The following is a 23,270-nucleotide window of genomic DNA, read 5'->3' as shown; positions in this document are numbered from 1 at the left end:
GGATAATTATTTGCCAGTTGAAAAAGGACAATTATTTGCCAGTTGACCCTGGTGAAATGTATCCTTAACATCTTGATATTTTTTCTTAATCAGAATGCCAATCAACTCAATATACTGAGCATGAAAACTCTCAATAAAACTGAATGCTGTGAAACCTACAAATTATGGACACATTGAGGACATGTAAATTGTGTCTTTTTTTGTCAGTGTCCTTGTTTTTAAACTGGTCATTGTAAACTAACTAAATCTGAATAACAAGTTCAGCATCTGGAAGATGGAATTTGCTTCTAAAGATACTCAGATACCAAATCGTGGTAAGTGCAGACTTGAAAGTGTGCGTATCTTCTGGGTCCACTTGAGACAGAGTATATGATTGGGTTCATCTTCCGAATCCACGTAGGTGCAATCTAAGTGCATCTTTTGGCATATGTTTTCAACAAGGCTGTGTTTGGAAGTAAGGACAGTAGTTTGCAGAGATGATTCATGCCCTGAGACCAGCACAAATAAAAAGTAATTTAATAACTCAATGGTCATCACGATGATCAAACTGTGTTACAGTACAAACTTGGAGCACTTTATTTGATGTGCTTTAAAATCTAAAACTGCTTTGTGCACTGAAGCTTCTTGGAGGTTTGTAATTTGCCAGTGTCTGTGGTATCAGAGGGGGTCTTGTAGTCTTTCTTTCTAACAATTCAAATTATTTTGGTTTTTTGATAAGTGTCTATTTAATCGGGTTTTTCTACTTCTCTCATAATGACAAAAGGAAACATCATCTGCTTATCAAGTCAGCTCTCATTTGCCACAATCAACAAAATATTTGATTGAGGCATCAATTTAACAAAAAAAACATGACATGCACCATATGCAAAATGGGATTTGTTATTAACTCAAAATATAAGCTCATAAAAAGTTTAAAAGTTGACATTTTTCATGTTGTAATTCGCAGCCAAATAAAAAAAACATCAAGAGGTAGGTAGACATAATCCATTTGTATAGAATTTATACATTACACTCTTTTGTTCTCCATTAGCATTCTCATTGTCCAGGGTTGCTAGTCATAGATTATGCCATAATTTAGTTTGGAGAAAGTTGAGGCAAATTCCAAGTACCATGACACCTTATAGCTGCTTTGGTGGTAATGTGCGGCACCATACTCCAGCCACCTAGTCAACCAAGCGAATTGATCCAGAACAACACATGAAATACTCAGGGTAGACCATTCAACCCATTGAACCCACTATTCAATATGACCATGGTAGAGTTTGGCCTTTGGTTCCTCTTTCCCACCTGCTCTCCACTGCCCTGGAGTCTGGCAGATCAAAAATCTCAGTCTTAAATGTATCCAAACAGGAAGCATTCACAATCTCCTATAGAATAGAATTCTAAATATTTTCCAGCCCTTTGAATGAAGCATTTTCTCCTCGCCTCAGTTCTAAATAACTGGCTCCTTAGTTTGAGAGTGTGCCCCCATGTTTTAGATTCCCCAACTAACAGACAGAATCCTTCCATGCCAAGCCCATTCAGAATCCTGTATATTTCAATGAAATGCCCCTTATTGTTCTAAACTGTAGATCATATCCATCCAATTTACTCAGCCTCCTAGCACAGGGCAAATCTTTCATCTACAAATCTTCGCTCTACCACCTCCAATGCTTCTTTCAGAATGTAGACCAAAACAGCCAAATTCAATACCAAAACTTCATAATTATGTCAGATAAATATTCATCACACAACCATTAGCTTGACATCCTGTCTTATTCCTCCAGTTATTTTGTTTTGTATCCCTTTCAAACGTAAGCAACAATTTGGGGTTATGGTTTCAGAGAACTGGGTAGCCTTCAAATACCTGGCTAAATTTCATTGTGATCATCAGTGTAGACAATCAGCAGGCCAGACTACTGCTGGGCTTATCCCAACCAAGTCTGACCCTCTTCTTTTCTATAATCCACATTCTGGCAGACATCAATGGATATAATGCCCTTTTATGTGAAAAAGTAACTATTTTTAAAAGAAAAGCAAATCATACAATGTCTTATAAATACAACCAGTCTAAATGATCCATAATAGCTCCCTCCTTTTCTAACATGTCACATAAAGACCAATAATTACGTGGAAATCTAACTGCTTCACATTCATGTGTTCTTAAGGACTTGAGTACTGCACATGAAGAACTTTGATTCAAAACTAGCTACGAGAGAGAAAGTAATAAACATTGATGAACAGTGATAAAATCAAATAGTGACAAAGGGCACATCTAATTGCAAATTCAATTCTGATTTGCTCCACATTTACACCCCCTACACCACCCCCCCCCCCCCCCCCCTCCACATCATATTTCCACAGAAAAAGGCCACAACACAATAGCTGAGTGTTAATTTAAGAAAATCATCTTGTGGTAAAGCACGATTGTAGAGCTCTGCTGTGTGGAGTAAGGAAAACGAGTTGTCAAATGCAAAAATTAAATTTTCATTGGGCCATCTGTGTTACTGAGCATAAGCCAAGCTGTTTCCAGTCAGAAGGTATCTGTAAATGCCATGTATGTGCAGAAGGTGATGATTTTCCATCATGAGATCATGGCAAACTGTTTAAACTCCTTTTACTTTAAACACAACAAAATACAATTTCTTGTGAAAAGCCGTATCGAGGCAATTAAAAAAATCGCCTTAAACATCAAACCTTTTACAGGTCTCCCTTTCTTGCCAATAAAGACAAATGACTGAGCAACTATATCAATGTCAACCGCTTCACTAAAGGGCCTCTGTGAGAAAATCAATGGCAACGTGCTCAGCTCCCACAGCTTTCACAGATATCGATGTTTCCAGCGCAAAAAGTCTGAATTATCTATGGAAATGTGTAGAGGATCATTCTTTCTGGATGATCACAGTCCAGTGTTCTAAGAGAGTGTGACATCCAATAGAGATGTGGAAGGTATGCTGCTGTGCACAGTGCTAAGCTACAGGCCTGTTACTGTCAGAGCATGGCTGATTGACAAACCCAGGTACCCACTGTTTCTTGAATGTCAATATGAGCTTGAAAATTTCTGTCCGACTTGACAAAAGAAAGTAAACCTTCGTACTTTCATGTGCTCCTCAATCAATCACAGAAGTATCAGCAATCTTGAACTCAATAGTTGTCTCAGCAAACTTCGATTCTCCACACAGATTCACTTTTACAAAATGACCCAGCCAATTATCGAGCAGTTGTTACACATCTCCAATGATTCACTTTTGACAGTCCCAATACCACTCCAAGATGTACTGACTTGTAGCACAAAGCTTGTAAACTCATTCAGAGGGACCTACAAGGTCACTTGTAACAGAATTGAACATATTCAGAAAGACAAGAGAACTAGGTGCCCAGGATACTTCCCCGGGCAACCTGGGCTTCAAAATTCAGATCAATGTGAGACTATGGGACTTATTACCTGGGTTTTTTATGCTTCAGTTATTCCTGGATGATAATTTAGTTCTACTACTGCCTTATCAATGAATAGACAATAGACAATAGGTGCAGGAGTAGGCCATTCTGCCCTTCAAGCCTGCACCACCATTCAATATGATCATGGCTGATCATCCTTAATCAGTATCCTGTTCCTGCCTTATCTCCATAACCCTTGATTCCACTATCCTTGAGAGCTCTATCCAACTCTTTCTTAAATGAATCCAGAGACTGGGCCTCCACTGCCCTCTGGGGCAGAGCATTCCACACAGCCACCACTCTCTGGGTGAAGAAGTTTCTCCTCATCTCTGTCCTAAATGGTCTACCCCATATTTTTAAGCTGTGTCCTCTGGTTCGGCACTCACCCATCAGTGGAAACATGTTTCCTGCCTCCAGAGTGTCCAATCCTTTAGTAATCTTATATGTCTCAATGAACAATTCCCAAATCAAAACACCAAAATGTAAAGTATGGAAATGACAACATTTAATCTTTTGAGAGAGCCAACAACATTTAACGTTTAAACACAGTAATCGCTTATTATTAATCCAAATTCCATGGAGTTTTTAATCTTGGTTCACAGAATCTCCACAGTGCAGGTAGAGGCCATTCAGTCCATCGACTCTGAACTGACCATCCAAACAGTCTGTCAGGGTGTGGGAGAGAGCAGATGAATGCCCAAGGTCTCTCTGATTGACCATGCAGGAATGCAAAGGTGGAAGCTAGCACTTGGATTGTGATGATTAAATTAATGAGGATTTGATACATGACTGATTCATCCAGGGAGGCATTGCTCGGGAAAACCATCTCCCTGGAGGACAACTCTGAGGTTAATTGTTGCCATGATGGGAAAGGGAAGGGACAAGAAGTAAACCCTTGTAGACTATGAATCACTTTGGGCTAAATCCAGGGAAATCAAGTCACTAGTTAAGGGAAGCATCCTTGTGAGATGAGAGTTTTATTCCCCCATTTTGTTAATGTAAAACAGGAAAGTTTTGTTCAATCGTTTAAAGTGTAAGTTTCCAACAAAGCATTGTTCAGTCAATATTTTTGCTTTAAGTCTGATTGTTACAGTGAAAGTTTTTAAATATGAAATCTTGTCATGGCATCCTTTCAGCTATCAACTGGAAGTTCTAATTTTTAGGTTATTGGTTTCTATGGGGATTTCTTCACAGATAAAAGACATCTGTACCTTTAGGTGTGCTTCACTGTGCATTCATCAGTGGGAAATTACACACTAACTAAAAATTCCAAGTCACGTTATATTCAACTATCTGTTGATGCAGCAATCTATTCAAATGTTTAACTAGTACTGCCACTATATAGAAACCTTTGGCTCTTTGTGTTATATAAAATGGAAGAGGAAAAGTCAAGCCAAAGAATTATGTAGCTTTGAAGTTTTTAGACTGGTACAATGAAACAATTCTCACATTATCAACTTTTCACCTTTCAGTATTGCTTTTGAATACAAATGTGGCAAAATTTTGACATTTCATTAAATTTCAAAGCAACTTAAGTAATGCTGTCAGATAAAAGATCTTGATGGTCTTCTGAGTGGGAGTAGACTTCAGTCTTTGCATAACAGTTCTTGTGAGGTTTATTTTCCTGCTGTGAACCTTTGAGAACTGCAAACCTTTCAGAGGGTAAAATATGCAGATTATTCCAAAACCCATTAAATTTACATTCTGGATCCACATTTTTTGAAAATAAGAAATGCTATTCTAGTACTCATATCTGCCACTGTTTCTTGAAATGTGGTTATTTTGTTCTATTGCCCTGTGAGGAACATCAGAATGCAATAAAACATAGACTAGCAGTTCTTGGCTTCCATCATTTAATTTTAATATTTGAGACTTCTGCGGGCTAAAATGGTTTCACAAAAGAAAAAACACCGATTTTAAAATGTCCACAGTAATTATCTGAACACAGGTTGAGCTTTGCCTTATGAAACCATAACTGAACAAGTTTGAACTGAATTGAACATCTTTATGAAAAGAGACTTAAATAATCAGTCATGAAGAAATCTCTCTCCTATTTTGATTTACACCTCTCTGACAAGTTTCACACATTGGAGATGAAAGCCATTTTATAATACAGCTTGAAAACAAGGAACTCAGATATTGGAAAACACAAACTAGCTGTATTTCAGGGAGCTTCTTCTGGCAGAGTAAAGGAAATGGATTTGTGACTGCAACTGGTAAATGTTCTTATCTGCCATCTCAGGAAGGACTAAACATGGTGATAAACTGAATTGAAGAAACAATCAAACATTGAGAACTCATTGCTGCAATATTCATGGATGCTCTTGAACCAGGACATCACTAACCAACCATGGTCTCAGATTAAAACTTAACACCTCAAGGATTTTGCAAGGATTTTAAACTGAAAATTATTTATCTGACCTACAAGTTAAATAGGTGAAGCAAATCAGACAGTTTAAATTTTGAGTTATGCCACAGGATTATAGTAAAGCTTTGCTTTTCTTGAAGTGGCTAGCGCAATTGACTTCTAATATATAAAAACGCCTTGCACTTACCAAAACATAACACTTCCATGAAATTTGCATTGACACATGACGGTAGTGTTGCTGAACCAGCAAAGTGCAAAGACAGAGCTATGCTATGTCAACAAATAATGTGAGACACAAAAACATCTATCAACAAAATGAGCTAAATCAGAGTGCAGCACACGGGAAAATGTTACACCATAACATTAAGTCAGTGAGAGCTAGTTTGAAATGATTTCTTTATTAAACTACTGACATCATAGTACTTTTTGTGACCTTTTAGTGTTAGATCTCCCATGTGCACTATGGTCCCTGGCTATCTACCCAACAAATTCCAATAGTTTTAATTTCACCTTCCTACAAACCATGACAAACATAGTTATGCCACAGACAGCCAAATATAAATATTAAAAACTACTTGGTATTTTTGTGATTTGCCACATTTTCCCTTCAAACAGTATCATAGTGTTTGGTTCAAACTGACATATGACTTCAATTAGTAAATTAAGATAAAATGCAGTTTCACAAAATAATTTGTTCTAAATTTTACTATACACATTTAAATTGGGAGTCACAGTTATGTGGACCAAGCTAATTAGATTTTTGAAAACATGAGCATGCATATATCTATAAAATAAATAACGTATAAGGAAATATTATTTCAGAATTGCAGATGAATAAATGTTCCTTCAAAAAAAGTCATTACCCGAACAAAAGATTTGTCTGTGTCCTGACAAAGGATGCCAACAAAAAGTAGCATTGTTCAACTGCATGGCTGAATTCAAAATCAGCTTATACTATGAGAGTGAAAACCAACACTTGCAGCAATGAACCACGTATTGTAATGCAAACACCACAATTTATTAGCTCCTAAAACACAGTAGAACACTAAATTGTGTTTATTCACACAGAACAACTTTTCCATTGGGAAATGCATCCTCTGCAGCAAGCATTCAAGTGAACAATATCACAAGATACTGGAACTATTATAGTTCTTGGCTTTGAGGAGATCTCACAAATAATACAGCAGTAAATCAGAAACTGGAATACATTTTAAGCACTTTTGTTTATTTTAGTCATGGGATACATCCACCATGAGGAAGCCAAGTTGTAGTGTGGGGGCAGGACTTCAGAGAAGGGATTGTTGGAAGACAGTGCAGACTTAAAGAGGGACAGCAGCTCCTTTGCCTATTGCTAACTGTTAATTTAAGGAGAATGAAGAAGTGGTCCATTTGTCAATTTAACCTACTGTTCTCCTGATACTGACTAATCTGGCACATTCACATTTCTGACTGTGTTTACTGAATATTACTTATCTCCATAGTTATTATCAACATTAATATTTTATAATTTGATGATGTGGCTAGCAATGCATTACCTTCTAAAATAATAAATTGGCCCTGAAGTTTTCAAATTTGTCAGGAGTTCCAATGGATTGACACAGCATTTTTTAAACGGCTTTGCATCTCACTTGTATTAGACACAACAACTTGGATCTCAAGCTGTGACGGATGCCTTTCCAGTGAGGAGCCTTGCATGTTATGCTCTGAGGGAAATGTTGGAACCAAACTATAATGCAACTCTTACATTATGTCTCAACTACCTTGTCAAATGCAACTAAAACCACAAGAAACCAGAATGACAAAAATAAACAGCAGCATAACTTCATTACACGTTTCCAATTACTACATTTTTCTATATAATCACTCGAGTTAATACTCAGAATTACAAAGTCATAAATCCTCTAGTCCAACTTGTCAATGACACAGTTTCCCAAACTAAACTTGTTCTATTTGCTTGCATATGGCCCATAAACCTTTCGTGTATCTGTCTAAATGTCTTTGAAATGTTGTAACTGCACTTGCATCTACCACTTCCTCTAGCAGTTCACTCCAGATACAAACTATCCTCTGTGTGAACATGTTGCCCCTTCAGGTTTCTTTTAAATCTTTCACCTCCCCCCTTAAAAATATTCCCTCTAGTTTTGAACTCTCCCACCCAGGAAAAAGGTCATTGCTCTTCAGCTTATCTATGTCCCTCATGATTTTATGAGCCTCCATAAGGTCACCTGCAACCTCCTACTTCCAGGGAAAATAGTCCCAATCTAACCAGCCTCTCCTTATAACTCAAACCCGCCAGTCCTGGTAACATAACAAATGAACATAAGAAATAAAAGCAGGAGTGGGCCATTTGGCCCATCGAGCCTTCTCTGACATTCAATAAGTTCATGGCTGATCTTTTCATGGACTCAGCTCCACTTACCCACCCGCCCACCATAACTCTCAATTTCTTCACTCTTCAAAAATCTATCTTTGCCTTAAAAACATTCAACAAGGCAGCCTTTTCTGCTTCATTGTACTGGGAATTTCACAGATTCACAATCCTTCAGGCGGGGTGAAATTGCTCCTTAACTTGGTCCTAAATCTGCTCCCTCTTATTTTGAGGCTACACCCTCTAGTCCTAAATTCAGCCATGATTGGAAACAACCTCCTTGCTTCTATCTTATCTATTCCCTTCATAATTTTGAATGTTTCTATCAGATCCCTCACCGCCCTCCATTCTTCTAAATCTCAACGAGTATAGACCCAGTCTACTCAATCTCTCATAAGCCAATGTTCTCAATTCCAGAATCAATCCAGTGAACCTCCTCTGCACCCCCTCCAGTGCCAGTACATGTTTTCTCAAGTAAGGAGACCAAAACCGTACACCCATTGCTGGGAATTGTGACCCGGCCAATTATTGTCATGAACTGCAGACATAATGTTTTCTGTTATTTATAAAACAAACTCATCAATGGGTTTCGTTTGGTAGTCATGTGGACAACAAAGCATTTGACCACAAGATGGCATAATTCAGTTATGCAGAGAAAGGCTTTTGCTGCACGTCAGTTCATGAGTAACAGACTTCCATGAAATCTCATCTTGACTTCAAACTTGATTACAGATGTTTTTAAAAATCCTCGCTATTTGTTGCACAGCTGCATTTCACGGCATGAACTGGAATTTCACAAAACAACTTGCACATTGGTAAGACAGGGAATATTGCTAATGTAAAGGACTGCATTTCCACAAAGCTTTTATCAGATATTACAACTATGTTCTGGTCTACACTGCTGAGGGGTAAATGTTAGCTCCACTCAGGAGGAAAACAAATGTATGACAGAGCAAAGAACTTCCTTTAACATGACAATTCACATCAAGACACAGATATTAGAGTGTTCCTCACCAAAGATTGCTCTCCATCATTTACTTTACCACATCCAAGCAAGCTACCTTCACTAAAACAAAGACGTCACAACAATAAAATGTTCCACTGCCTGCCTCATGGTGCCATCTCTGTAAAGTAACTCAGCCATGACCAGCTTCCCAAAGTAGTATGTGGAACCAGAAGACTGGGATTTTGGAAAAAAAAATCATCTCTAGGTTTTTGCAACTGAAGAAACTTATGATTTTGTTGACTGTTCAAAAGTCCATTACTTTCGTAGAAAATGAAGCAATTGCACAAAAAAAAGGATAAGACGATGAAATGCTAAGTGAGAACAAGATTATAAACGGTAAATGTTAATTTAATGAACTATTTAGAAAAAAGCTTCTAGGAATTCATCTGCAACATAGAGAAAGTTTAGTTGATACAGGTGAATGGTATAGAAGCAGGGTCATTGTGACATTGGGATAGGCACTGAATATCAGGTATTCACGCCTCACTGCTGTCAGCCTCTTCAAACTTGGGAAACTCTGCAAAATCTCTCATTCCAGACAACCATTAGGGAATTCTAAGAGCTGTTTTTATGCTAAAAAATGAAGAAGGAAATTGAGATTTGTTTTTGAAAAGCAATATTTCTGAGAGATGCCACTGCACAATTAGTAAATATATTCCTTTAATAACTATCAAGAATTGTTCAAACAGACCTCAAGTATGGTCTACATTTGAAGTGTCAGAAAACTCATGGCAACTGTCACCAAGGATGACACAGGGAGTCCATTAAGAATGTGAGCTGAACGAACAAAACCAACAATTTTTTGGCAGATAATTAAAATGTTATGCAAGACTGGCTATGTTAAAAGAGATAGCAGGCAGAATTCATTTTAATTTCTGTACTTTTGAAAAGCAGTTGTATTCTTTTGTAAAGCAATAATAAAACTTAACAGACAGCCAAATATTTCTCCGAATCTACAGCCTGAAATAAATCAGTTGACATTTTCCCCAGTTACAAAGTGACAGACAATTTATTTAAAAATTCCACCGATCAATGAGATCTAACATGCAACACAACAGAACAGTCTATGATGAACCATTTAAGCATAAAATGTCAGTCATTTTTGTTGCCAAAATAGACCACAAAGTTTTTGGCAAATAACCTATAATTAGAAACAACTCATATTTCTTCATCTAGAAATAGACATTTTCTGCAGACTGGTGTCAGACCGTATGAAAAACATATTCTTGTTTTACTATAAATTGTATTTCGGTACTATGACAAAACTATTACAATTTATTTGTGAAGAATATTTATTTTGATTTTTTTTTGGCAACCCCACATGGTTAACTGGGTGAAGTTACACCATTTATTTTCAAATCCAGAAAATAATTTCCATGGAAATGCCTAAACACCAAAATAGCCAGTGTACAAATAAAATTAATCTTGATTCCAATGGAATTCAAAGGGTCTACATCACAAGGAACTATCCAATTTTGATCCTTTTCAAACTTTCAGAGCCATTGTGAAACAGGAGTCTAGAAATGACTGAGAACCGTGTTCCATTACATTAATGATCAATGTTTTTGCATCAATTGCCTCTTTCTATTTTAATACAAATACCAATTCAAAATAAAAGTGGGTTTATGGCTCGGTTGGAAGAACAGAGATAGTGACTTCATCAAACATATTGAACAGGCAAATGTCATCTATCCCTGCAATTTTTAAATTTTGGCTCATTTCGTGGCAAATTTGTGTGAAATATAATTGAGCCTTATATAGTGATAAAATTATTTAATAAATATTACTTACCAGCCACAATGCTTAGAATGAAACTTTAAAAAGGAAGCATTGAAATGTTAATTTATTTCTCAGCAAAGACAACAGTGATGTTGTTAAAGAAATGTTAGCCAGATACATGGTCAGTCAGAGAAAATCTGCCTGAACAGTTTAACTTTGTTATTAAAGAAAATGCCTGCTCTTCTGTCACAGTTTGTCCATTTTACTGAATCTGTCCTTGAGCCATATTGTCTCTCCTTCACTGTCATCTATTCAAAATTCTCAACCTCCCTCCCTATGATCACTGTAACTATACCACATGGAATGGAATGATTAAGGAGTATGTTCACTACCACCATTGTAAAGGCAATTAGGAATGGCCAATAATTGTTGGAATTGCCAATGATGCTTACATCACAATAAATTTTTATTTTAAATGATGTAATTTAAAGGTACGCCTTTCAAAATCAGAACCGTCAATATTCACATTCACAAAGAATATGGGCATTGTGGAGAGACATTGTTACTAAAATTTACTTAAACTTTAAGTTAAAGAGGCCTTTAACCACACTTAAAGTCTTTGCATAAAGGAAAATCCTTTACTCTATTCCTTCTTATCTGATGGAGGAAACTATTTGGTTACTTGTGCAGCTGCTATTGGTACTCATTCATAGAACTAACTTTGGTAAAGAAGACCTCACAGCAAACACGTCACAATTTCTCAACACATCCTGGAGCCCTGTGGTTATTGTGCATTCTGTTTTTATGAATCAGGATTCTGGAAAACCTCTTGCAGCTTGGCCACAATGAACATATGAATGATCATTACATCATCTCTTCCCAAAAGCACTGCACAAACAAGAAATGATGATGCTCACAGGAGAGTGGAACAAGACCATGGAATAAGATACATTTCTACACAACAGCAACACTGCTCAAAGCAGTTGAGAGGGACATGAATCTGGAAGCGAGCTTGAAATTTTAAAGATGGAAATCTTGTTTAATGTTTGTAAACAGTGATGCTTACCATCTGTTTACTTGTGCCCAGTAATATTTTCTGGCAATCACAGATAAAACGTACTGCTTTGACCATCTCCCACACACATACAAGCAAACCTATCACCCATAGTTACATGGACATTAAGCTTCCTGTAAACTATGTGGCAATAATAGATCTAAGTATTCCCAATCTAACTTGCTGGAACTTCAAAACGTCACATACATGATTCCTGACCAATAATTTAAATTTCCAACAGCTGAATGCATTATAAAATGGATCATGAGAAAAATGAAGCATTAGTCCTGTTTTAACAGAAATGCCTAAAATTACATTCAAATATGACAATGTAATCAAAAGACCCAACTCGCAGGAAGGGAGTGGAAGAGGAGGTATACTGAGGTTCATTTAATATCTTAGATGACTTCCAAACAATGTTTTGCTATTAAGTCATACCAGCATAGATTGAGCCACATGAACCCTAGCGCAGGACTTGCTTAGGACTTCCCAACTCAGTCACAATTGTGTCAGCCTATCAGTTAAATAAGGGCGTCTGAAATAACAGCACAAGTTTAGAGTACTGACACTTTGTGTCAGCATACTGTACTCAAACAAAATAATGAAAACAAACAGGTTAGTCATGATGATTCTATTCCAGCATTTATGCTGCTGAATTCAACTTCTTTATTCGAATGTCGGACTCAGAGGAACTTAAAGCTACATTTACCTATCTGTTGTCAAAATGAGGGAATCAGCTACAGCAAACACTGTCAAAAATTCAAAGTACAAAACTGATGGTATAAAGTGAGCTTCTAATAAAGTGAGCTTCTAATAAAGTGTTACGGCTTATTTTCCTGTAGCCACAAGTCTCTTTTCAAGTGAACAAAATCTAGGCCATATGGTGCTGCAGAACTCATGATGCGGTGAAAAGCGTTCACCATCATTTGCAGTGAAATTAAATCATAACTTCTGCTGACCACACAGGCAGAGTTAAAAATGGAAATCTGGAGATTGTTATGGCGACATGGGGTTGCATCTAAAAGTTCCATGAGAAAGGAATCCAGTTGGCTCTTTCTTCAAATATTTTGAATGTTGTGAAGTTGACATACTTAGCTGATAGATAGGACTAAGTTCAGCAGAAATAGTTGTGGCTTGTCTATTCCAGTGTAAGTGCAATGTTCAATAATGTAGCAAGTACTATTTACTGCCAAACAACATTTCAACCCCTAAATATTATCTTTCATAAGCACAAATCCTTGTCTTTTGAAATGTAATTATTGCTGGACATTATGAAAAGTAAAAGATAAATAATTTTGACTTTTTTCTCTCTTAATCCCATATTTTATTGTCTTGCTTTATTTCAATACCTGTGCCTTGTTGTTGCATTGATGGGTCGAACAGACACTTGCTGGCTCACACTGTTTCCCACTCAATAATATTCTTCAATCTCAATGCCTCGTGAGATATACAGATACTTGCTCTGTTCACACAGGTCCCAACTGATGTATAAAAAAATATAACAAGTAGGTCCTACAGCTGCTCAAGCCTGCCCACCACTCAGCACTGTCATAGCTGATCCTACTCCACTCCCTAAAACCCTAAATTCCTTGAGAAATCAGAAGTCTACTTTAAAATTTAACAGCCAAAGTTTAACATGAGGCAAATCTGGCCAAAAGTTGTGGTTCACCTAATCTAATGCCGCAAACTCAATTTTTTTTTCGTATTATAAATTATTTACGAGGTTGGATGTCAGTCGCATGCTGATTTGAGAGACAGATTATGTGCAAGGCATAGCACTGCCAATAATGCAACATTCAGTATAAATAAGAATGAATTCCATGAGAACTAATTCGCAAAGGTTTTCAAAACTAAACAGATTAAAAACAAAGTACAGGCAACTGGTGTTGGAGTGTGAATATAAATAGAAACGAACAATCAATACCACTCCTTTTCTTACCCGTTTGCGTTTAGTGGCTGGAAGACGGTTCTGTAATAGATCAGAGTTTGATCGTCTTTGCAGGTTTGGAGATAGACTTTCGTTATGATGCAAGTCTTCTTCTTCAGTTGATTCCTACACAGATATTAAAATTACTCAGTAGCAGTTCAACTTCATTCTTTGATTTGAAGCAAGCAAATACTTGTAAACTAATTACCATTTTCAGTATTTGCATCCAGCCCCCAATAAGAAAGAGCTTTCTCCAATATAAACTTGAATATCAGTTTAGAGATATAAGATCAGACTGTAGGAATAATGATTTTTGTTGCCAATAGCAGATGTTTTTACATTTTTAGTCTGCTGCTCGTTTCGTACAAATTTTGCGTGCAAGTCAAATTGATTTCAGTCCCAATTTGACATTTAACTGTGATATCAAAACAATTGATTTGATCAAAACACACATTTTGTTCCAAGCAATATTTAGGACATCAATATTTCTGTAATAAAATATGCAAACAAAAAAAAAGGGTTCATTCAACCTCAGCATGAAACAATAACAGATCAAGATAGCCTGAGGGTCAGTTATGAAAAATGTATGTTATTGAACAAAGAATGAAGCAAATTTCACAAATCATTAAGAGACAATGTCTCTTGTAACTTCCCCATTTTAGATATTTCAAAGACGACAATGTCACTGAAGTCAGAAATGTTATGTACCTTCTGTTTTAACATGCTCTTCACTTCTTTGATCCCCATCTTAGCTTGGTTCTTAGCCTTGAAGAAAAAAAATGGTTTGATACAGCCTTCCCATTAAATGTGATACAAGTTTCTCAAAATGAAATCTGAACAGTCATAAGAGGTTTTCTTTAAAGTTACTACTAGAAACAGTTTGTCTCACCGTGATGGCACCCTTCATAATTATTTGGCTGAGCCAGCCAATTCATGAGAGACACAAAGTAGAAAATGATGATTAAGTTTCCATATGTATGCATTTATTAAATAATAAAACCAAACCTTTACTCTTGGATTGATAATTTAAAATTAAATATTTTTAACTTTCAGCTATTATCCATCTGCTTTGATTGCCTTCACTAAAGCGCCTTTGTCCCTTTTGATGTGTAACAATGAAAGTAGCCGACAAGTGACTCTTAGATGTCAATGAAAAATTATGTTTATCTTCAATTTTTTTCTTAGGTATTAAATTTTCAATACCAAAATGCTTTATAATGGCAACTCACCAAGTTAGAAACATTTCTTGAAAGAAAAACTTAATTGAGCAACCTCCTGCCTATTGCATGGTTTCCTTTTTTTAGTACCCAACAACAAACAGCACTTCATGAAACCAGAAGCCAGTCTATTCTGGAATGTGTCTTTGAAGTAAATTCTCAATAAAAGGGACAGCAGCACTATCCAAAGTTAATTTGAAATCAGACAGGTAGGTGCAGAAGAAGCAATCTTGAGCAAGTTTCTCTTTTAGTACATGAGGTTTGTCTGTGATAGCTCTTCAGTCTTAAAGACACTGTGCACTTCTCCATGAGGAGAAGGCCAAACAGCCTGCTCCTGGCCTTGAGTCATAATCACTCAGCAGGACAAACAGCTTTGCATGATTCATGCATATTTCAACTCCATGTGAAGTGCACCTGGCCTCCAGTCCACACCAGGCCCAAATAGGGAAGTAGTCACGTAACTCATTCTACAGGTAAACCTCATACAATTACTCAGCTGCAAAGCCCCTTTGGGACAGTGTACTATGTCATCAGGTGTTAATGACAATTCTGATCTTACAACTAGCAATATAAACTCAAAAATGAATAGTCTAATCTAATTTGTGCACATTACAGAGTTTACAAAAACACATTCTCTCAAATACCAGTGAATACTTATTGCAACATTTATACGGGTGGCAATAGATGGCTGAACATTATCTGCGAAACTATTGCTGAAATATTTGCAAACAATGCTATTGACGTGGTAATGATTACATATTGGATCCTGTTCTGTTCCCAGTTTGCATTTTCTGTCAATTTTCAGATATAACAGATGAACTTTTGAATTACCCTTCACCCTTAATGCTAGAAAGGCAGCTATCCCTACAGTCACTGATGTCAGTTACCATTGTGCAACAAATTGAGATCGTGTTTCAGCTCGGCTCTTGATTTTCCAGGGGCAATTTGGCCAAACCAGTGCAAAAGACTGCGGAATTTCAGTTGTAAATTATGTCCCTCACAAACTGAGTGCTTGCAATCTTTTGTGATGAAAGCTTCCTCTGCTTAGATCAAATTTATCAGTATGTCAGCCTTCCACTTGAGGTCCTTCAAGAAGGCTCTTCAATTAGATTTATTTTGAGAGAAGGGCACTCGCGACTAGCTTTTGAATTAAATTTATTTTTTATGTTTAAAGGCAAAGAAACTGACTAATGTACATGAATGAGATTAGCAAATGGTTCTGCATTTTAACTTTCAGTTAAGATCAGGTTACTTAAATGGTGGATGAGATACTATCAATCAAAATGCTTTAATATGCTAAAAAAAAATTTCCTGTTCTAATAATAACATTGTACCAGCCTACTACTCTTAAATATATTAAGGATTATCTTTTAATGTGAGGGAATAAATAAACAAATATGTTCTAAAATGTTGCTTGATTGCTGATGGAAGATTTTATAAGATTACTACACAAAATTACACAAGTGATTTTCCAAAATGTAAAAGTAATTTCACTTTGTGAATCATGATTGTCGTAAATTATCAAAGAAGTGCTAACTTTCAAATGAATGATAGGAGGCAATATGGAGCAATTATTTTTCAAATATTTTCTCTTTCGCAAAGCCATGGAAGAGATTGCAGCCAACGATTTCCCCAGTTTTCTTCTCTCATCACACTAAAAATAAATTCCCAATTCCATGGATAAAAACATATGCACGTAGTATTATGAAGAAAGGTCCGGTTGCAGCCTTAATGATTAGATTCCCTACATTGTGGAAACAGGCCCTTTGGCCCAACAAGTCCACACCGACCCTCCGAAGAGTAATCCAACCAGACCTAACACTATGGGCAATTTAGCATGGCCAATTCACCTAACCTGCACATCTTTGGACTGTGGGAGGAAACAGGAGCAACCGGAGGAAACCCACGTAGACATGGAGAGAATGTGCAAACTCCACACAGACAGTTGCTCAAGGCTGGAATCAAACCTGGGTCCCTGGCGCTGTGAGGCAGCAGTGCTAACCACTGAGCCACCGTGCCACCTCCAGAGATTTCAACATTGGTCTCAACTAAAGATTTACAATTAATAAAAGTGATCACAGATTGTCCTTAAGGAACTCAGAGTTTAATTTTAAACCAGATACATCAACAAAACACAAGCATAACCCTGAGCAAAACATTAATCTATTCCTACTTATTGAATACATTATTTGCATTCTCACAGTCTATCTATAGTACTGCAGCACCTCGTTGAACATGTTGGCATCCAGGTTAGGGACTTACAAATTTGTATGCTGTCTTCATGGCAGGATTGGCTTTCGTCATCACTGTATTTATCAAAGCTCCACCTTTCTGGAAAGGAAAGAAAATCTGGCTTAATTTAACTGTTTTGGTTAATGCTTTGCATCTGGAAACTTAGTCTGGTACTTATGCAATCATTAAACTTAATTTTGTTGATGCACCTATGCCTTCTGTTGTGATGATATAAAATATGGACAAGTGATTTTTTTAAAAAACTCTGTCTTCTGACTTAACAACTGGGAATTTCAAGGGCTAAAATCATTTTTAAAAAGGAACTATAAATACTTACTTTAAATGGCCACAGTTTTCACCTGACAATATAGATTGGCCAAGTCCCATGAGGCTAACAGAGGTTAAACAAGAGACAACCTTCGCTAAAAATGACCATTTCTCCCAAGGGCAATGAAGCGAGCTAGCAAGCCAATGTGGAGAGGCATGAAAACACCCTCACTTCCTCTTCTGATTTGTACCTTGTGGAGAATATGTACAAGTTGGATATGAAGCTTTACATACAGTCTTAAAAAAAACCCTAAAAACAGAGGATTTTCTGCTGACCAGACAGTCATCCTGTGAACGTTATTGGGAGGTGAACATCAGGACTCTGTGGAATTCTCATCAAAGCACACTCCAAAGAAATTTCTTTGAAAACAGAATTTTCCATCGAGCAATTCTTCTACTCCTGGAAGCCTCAGAATCTCCATTCAAATTGGAGACTTCACAGCAAATTATTTACTCAAAAAAGTTAGGCAATGACATATCTAGTTTGACTCTTCAGTAACTATTCAACCGTTCTCATACGTACCTTACACACCTTCAACTGCACTACCCCTAGACCTTGACTTGACTGTGCTCCCTTCCTCATCTGCTGAACTGGACCCAATACCTAATCCCTAGGACACGACTTGACGACCTTTGTCACCAGACCTGAGAAGACTGCCCCTCACTCCCTTCTTGATCAGGATACTGAGAAATTCAAAGGGTAACTACAATATTTATGAATGCTGATGATTCAAGATAACAACTAACAAACTGTGGTCTCAGGCTAATCATCGTGTGGCCATATTCATACCAGAGCAGAGGCGCTGCTCTCTTATTAGTAACCTCAGACTGGCGATCAGAATTGAGCCCATGCTGTTGGCATCACACTACTCTGAAAATCAACGACTGAGCCAATTGAGCTAAACCGATCCGGGCTCTGGCCCCATATATCGATTCTCCCGCTCCTCAGATGCTGCCTGGCCTGCTGCGCTTTACAAGCGGCACACTCTCCACATTCATTCGTTACGTCTCACAGGAGGGGTGTGTGTGTGTGTGTGTGTGCGTGTGCGTGTGTGTGTGTGTGTGTGTGTGTGACGGGTGAGAGAGCGCACGAATCCACAGGAGCCAAACATCCGATCGTGTGCAGGAACGAATAACTGCAGATGCTGGAAACTGTACTGAAAACAACAAATGCTGGAGATCACAGCAGGTCACACAGCATCTGTAGAGAGAGCAAGCTAACATTTTAAGTCATTATGACGTTTCTCAAGATTAAACTTCCCCACTCTCTCACAAAAGAAAACCTCATTGTTTATGGCGAAAACAGTTAATGACAGTTTAATTGTGGAAAGGTCGAGCCACATTCAGAAAAGAACATAAACCTTGCTTGTGACTAAGAGTGGGAAAGGTGAAAAGCTAGTTCATCCTTCCTCACCTGGTTGTAAAACACCTCTGTAAAGTGCCCGACAAAGGATCAATTCTATATAGTTTTTATTTCTTCAATGAATGTACTGTTTGTACCTGTTCCTTCAGTTTCCTTCTATTATTAATGTAGTTATTGATTATACAGTCATTTTCATAGCTTTCTCATATTTTTCCTTCAATGCTAGCTCTTTTGTCCAAGTTATGTTTGAAGTTGCAGTCTTAATTCAAGTTGGGTACATAATCTAGACTGAAAATTCAGTGCTGCATTGAGCAGGCAGTGCATTGCATGTTTTAGATCAGATAGATAACCAAAGAGATAACCACCGAAATGTTCAGAAGGTCCGGAAACAATTCAATTACTCTTTCTCGGAAAAATAAAAAGATCTCATGATCTCCTGCCCAACAGTTCCTTAATCAAATTAATCAGAACAGAGTGACTGATCCTTTAGCAGAGCTATGAAACCTGGGTGTGCCTACAAATGCAAACACTCTTCTAAATATAACCAACTGACTGCGACACATTGTGAAAGAGTCTGGAAAATAAAAGGTACAGCTCAAACACAAAAATAAAACAAAGAACTGTGGATGTTGGAAACATGAAACTAAAAGAGAAATTGTTTGAGAAACTCAGCAGATCCCGCAACATCTGTGGGATAAAAAAGCCGAGTTGATGTTTTGAGTCTCATGGTCCTTGCATTCAGAAGGAGGATCACTGATTTTGAAATGTTAACTCTGCTTTCTCTCCACAGATACTGCCAGACCTGCTGAGTTTCTCCAGCAACATGTTGTTGTTCTAATGCAAGTTGATCTTCCCTAATTTCTTCAAATGCTCTCACTTTGTTTTATGGAAATTTAAGTTTTTGCTTTGTTTCTATGAATTTAATTGATTATTGTGCTGTACTCCACCATTAATACCCTGGGGACGGAACAGCCCGAGGCCCTGTTTATTGCAACTGGCAACTTCAATCAAGCCAATCTAAAGAAGGTGTTGCCCAAGTATCACCATAACATTATCTGCCCCACTAGGGGCCCGAGCATTTTAGACCACTGCTACACCACTGTGAAAGATGCCTACCACTCCATCCCCCGCCCTCATTTCAGGAATTCAGATCACAATGCCAAGTTTCTTCTCCCAGCTTACAGGCAAAAGCTCAAGCAGGAGACCCCCTCGCGGATACAGGTCCAGTGCTGGTCGGAGGAGGCAGAGGATCATCTCCGGTGCTGTCTGGAATCAGCTGATTGGGCCATGTTCAAACAGTCCACAGGCACCTTGGATGAGTACGCCACCACTTTCACAGACTTTATCAGCAACTGTGTGGAGGACTGCATACTGAGGAAGTCAATCTGGGTGTTCCCTAACAGGAAACCCTGGATGAATCAGGATATACAGAACCAGCTAAAAACCAGGAGTGAGGCCTTCAGATCAGGAGGCCCACTCAAATAAAAGGAATCCAAGTATAACTTTCGAAGAGCCATTAAGACAGCCAAGGACCAATACCGATCCAAACTAGAGACCCAGACAGACAACTGGCGACTATGGCAAGGACTGAATGACATTACAGATTCTAAAAAGAGACAGTGCAAGATAGTAGACGATGACATATTACTCCCAGATCGTCTCAATGTCTTCTATGCTCGCTTTGAGCAGACTTTCGGCAGAGAGGTAACACCTATTCTGACAAGTCCTGATTAATCTATCCTAACAGTCACTGCATCAGAGGTCAGAGCATCAGAATCCAAGGAAAGCGATGGGACCAGACGGAGTATCAGGTCGTGCACTCAGTGCATGTGCAGATCAACTGGTGGAGGTCTTCTCGGACATCTTCAACCTCTCCCTGCAGCAGGCCAGTGCCCCTGCCTGTTTCAAGAGGGCCAACATCATTGCTGTGCTGAAGAAGCCTCATGCAGCATGTCTCAATGACTACCGCCCAGTGGCCCTAACTTCGATGGTCATGTATTGCTTTGAAAGGCTGGTCATGACATTAATCAACTCTAGCCTCCCCTCTACTCTTGACCCACTCTAATTTGTCTATGGGATCAACAGATCCACATCAAATGCCATATCAATTGCCCTCCACTCCTCCCTAGAACATCTTGACACCAAGAACAGCTACGTAAGAATCTTACTCATTGATGACATTTCAGACTTCAACATCACTATCCCCTCGAGACTGATTACTGAACTTGGTGATCTTGGAGTAAGCCTCACTCTCTGCAACTGGATCCTCAGTTTCCCGATCCACAGGCCTCAATTCATGAAGGTTGGGGACAATATTTCAACTTTTATTCCTGATGAAGGGCTTTTGCCCGAAACATCGATTTCGCTGCTCGTTGGATGCTGCCTAAATTGCTGTGCTCTTCCAGCACCACTGATCCAGAATCTGGTTTCCAGTATCTGCAGTTATTGTTTTTACCTCATCCTCACTAACACTCAACCCTGGAGCCTCCAGGGGTGCATATTCAGCCCCCTACTATACTCACTGTATACCCATGACTACACTGCCAAATACCAGACTAATGCCATTTACAAGTTCGCTGATGACACCACCATAGTTGGTCAAATCTCAGATGACGACGAAACAGACTACAGATAGGAGGTGGAAGACTTGGAAAAATGGTGCACCGAGAACAACCTCGCTCTCAATGCCGGCAAAACCAAGGAACTCAATATTGACTTTCGGCTGGATGTTACTCATGCCCCTCTACATTTGATCAGCGCAGAGGTGGAACAAGTGGAGAATGTCAAGCTCCTGGGAGTGGTCATCCACAACAAGCTTTCTTGGACTCTTCATGTGGACGCACTGGTTGCAAAGGCCCAACAACGTCTCTTCTTCCTCAAGCAGATGAGGAAATTTGGCATGATAGCGAATACCCTTGCCAACCTTTATAGGTGCGCCATCAAGAGCATTCTGTCTGGATGTATCACTACCTGTTATGACAACTGTACCGTTCAAGATAGGAGACGGTTACAGAGAGTAGAGAACTCAGCCTGGACAATCACAAAGGCCAACCTCCCATCTACAGAATCCATCTACCAGGCCCACTGTCAAGGAAAGGCCGCCAGCATTCTCAAAGATCCATCCCACTCTGGCGAGGTTTTTCTACAACCTCTACCATTCGGAATGTACAGAAGCCTGAATACATGCACCAGCCGGTTTTGTAACAGTTTCTACCCGACTGTAGTTAGAATACTAAATGGACTCACAAACTCTTAACATTCGCCTATAGCTGTGTTCTTGTTTTTGCCACTGTTTACCTATTAATTACTATCTATGCTACTTAACTCTGTGATCTGTCTGTATTGCTCGCAAGACAAAGCTTTTAATTGCACCTTGCTACAATTAAATTAAATTAAATTCAATTCAATTATTGTGCTGGTTCTTTAAGTTATTTTAACCTCCTTAGAAAGCCATTGAATCAAGTCTTTCTATATTAATGTTGCTAAATATGGTTTTACATAGCTATTGGATTCAGCCAATTTACCAGATTTATCACAGACAATGTGCGAGAGACTCAGGAGGTCTGGCAGCATCTGTGGGGAAAGAAACAGATTTACCGTTTTGAGTCCAATATAAATCAAGTTCTGAAGAAGTGTCAAACTGGACTCAAAATGTTAACTTTTGTGTGTCTTTCCGCAGATGTGGCCAGACCTGCTGAGTTTCTCCAGCATTCTGTGTGCTTGTTTTAGAATCTGGGGGCCATGGTGGCTCAGTGGTTAGTACTGCTGCCTCACAGTGCCAGGGATCCGGTTCAATTCCAGCTCAGGCAACTGTGTGTGGCATTTGCACATTCTCCTCATGTCTGCATGGGTTTCCTCCAGGTGCTGCGGTTTCTTCCCACAGTCCAAAGCTGTGCAGGTTAGGTGAATTGGCCAATCTAAATTGCCCATAGTGTTCAGCGGGGTGTAGGTTAGGTGCATTAGTCAGGGATAATGTAGAGTAATAGAGCTGGGGAATGGGTCTGGGTAGGTTACACTTTGGAGGGTCGGTGTGGGCTTGTTGGGCCGAAGGGCTTGTTTGCACACTGTAGGGATTCTAATTCTAATTCCAGCTTCTGTAGCATTTAAATATTAGACTTATCCCCAGTGAAATTTATTTAGTGTGGGCAGTCAAGGGTAAATGATCAAGTTTAATATGTATGTATACATCAAAACAGTGTAACCTACAAACAGAAGCAATTCTAAGGCCACCCAAAAGTTTGCCTGCCCAGACTAAAAATCCTGACTCCCAAT

General features: G+C 38.5%; 1 protein-coding gene across 3 annotated transcripts in view; it reads right to left on the bottom strand.

Annotated features, from left to right (window-relative positions):
- Positions 1 to 23,270, bottom strand: part of dennd1b (DENN/MADD domain containing 1B) — a 300,341-nt gene that overhangs the window by 24,550 nt on the left and 252,521 nt on the right. For all 3 annotated transcript variants that reach the window (XM_043699790.2, XM_087990846.1, XM_087990847.1), the window contains 3 exons: positions 17,339 to 17,407; positions 14,568 to 14,624; positions 13,872 to 13,985 (listed from right to left, as the gene is read on the bottom strand). In XM_043699790.2, coding sequence (XP_043555725.2) covers positions 13,872 to 13,985; positions 14,568 to 14,624; positions 17,339 to 17,407 — 240 coding nt within the window. The remainder of the gene's footprint in view (positions 1 to 13,871; positions 13,986 to 14,567; positions 14,625 to 17,338; positions 17,408 to 23,270) is intronic.

Source organism: Chiloscyllium plagiosum, unplaced genomic scaffold, assembly GCF_037043375.1.
Source record: "Chiloscyllium plagiosum isolate Xiang-an unplaced genomic scaffold, Cpla_swu_hap1 HiC_scaffold_9, whole genome shotgun sequence".
Classification (NCBI taxonomy): Eukaryota; Metazoa; Chordata; class Chondrichthyes; order Orectolobiformes; family Hemiscylliidae; genus Chiloscyllium; species Chiloscyllium plagiosum.
The sequence above is the reverse complement of the archived record's forward strand: the minus strand, read 5'-3'. Positions and strand labels throughout refer to the sequence as shown.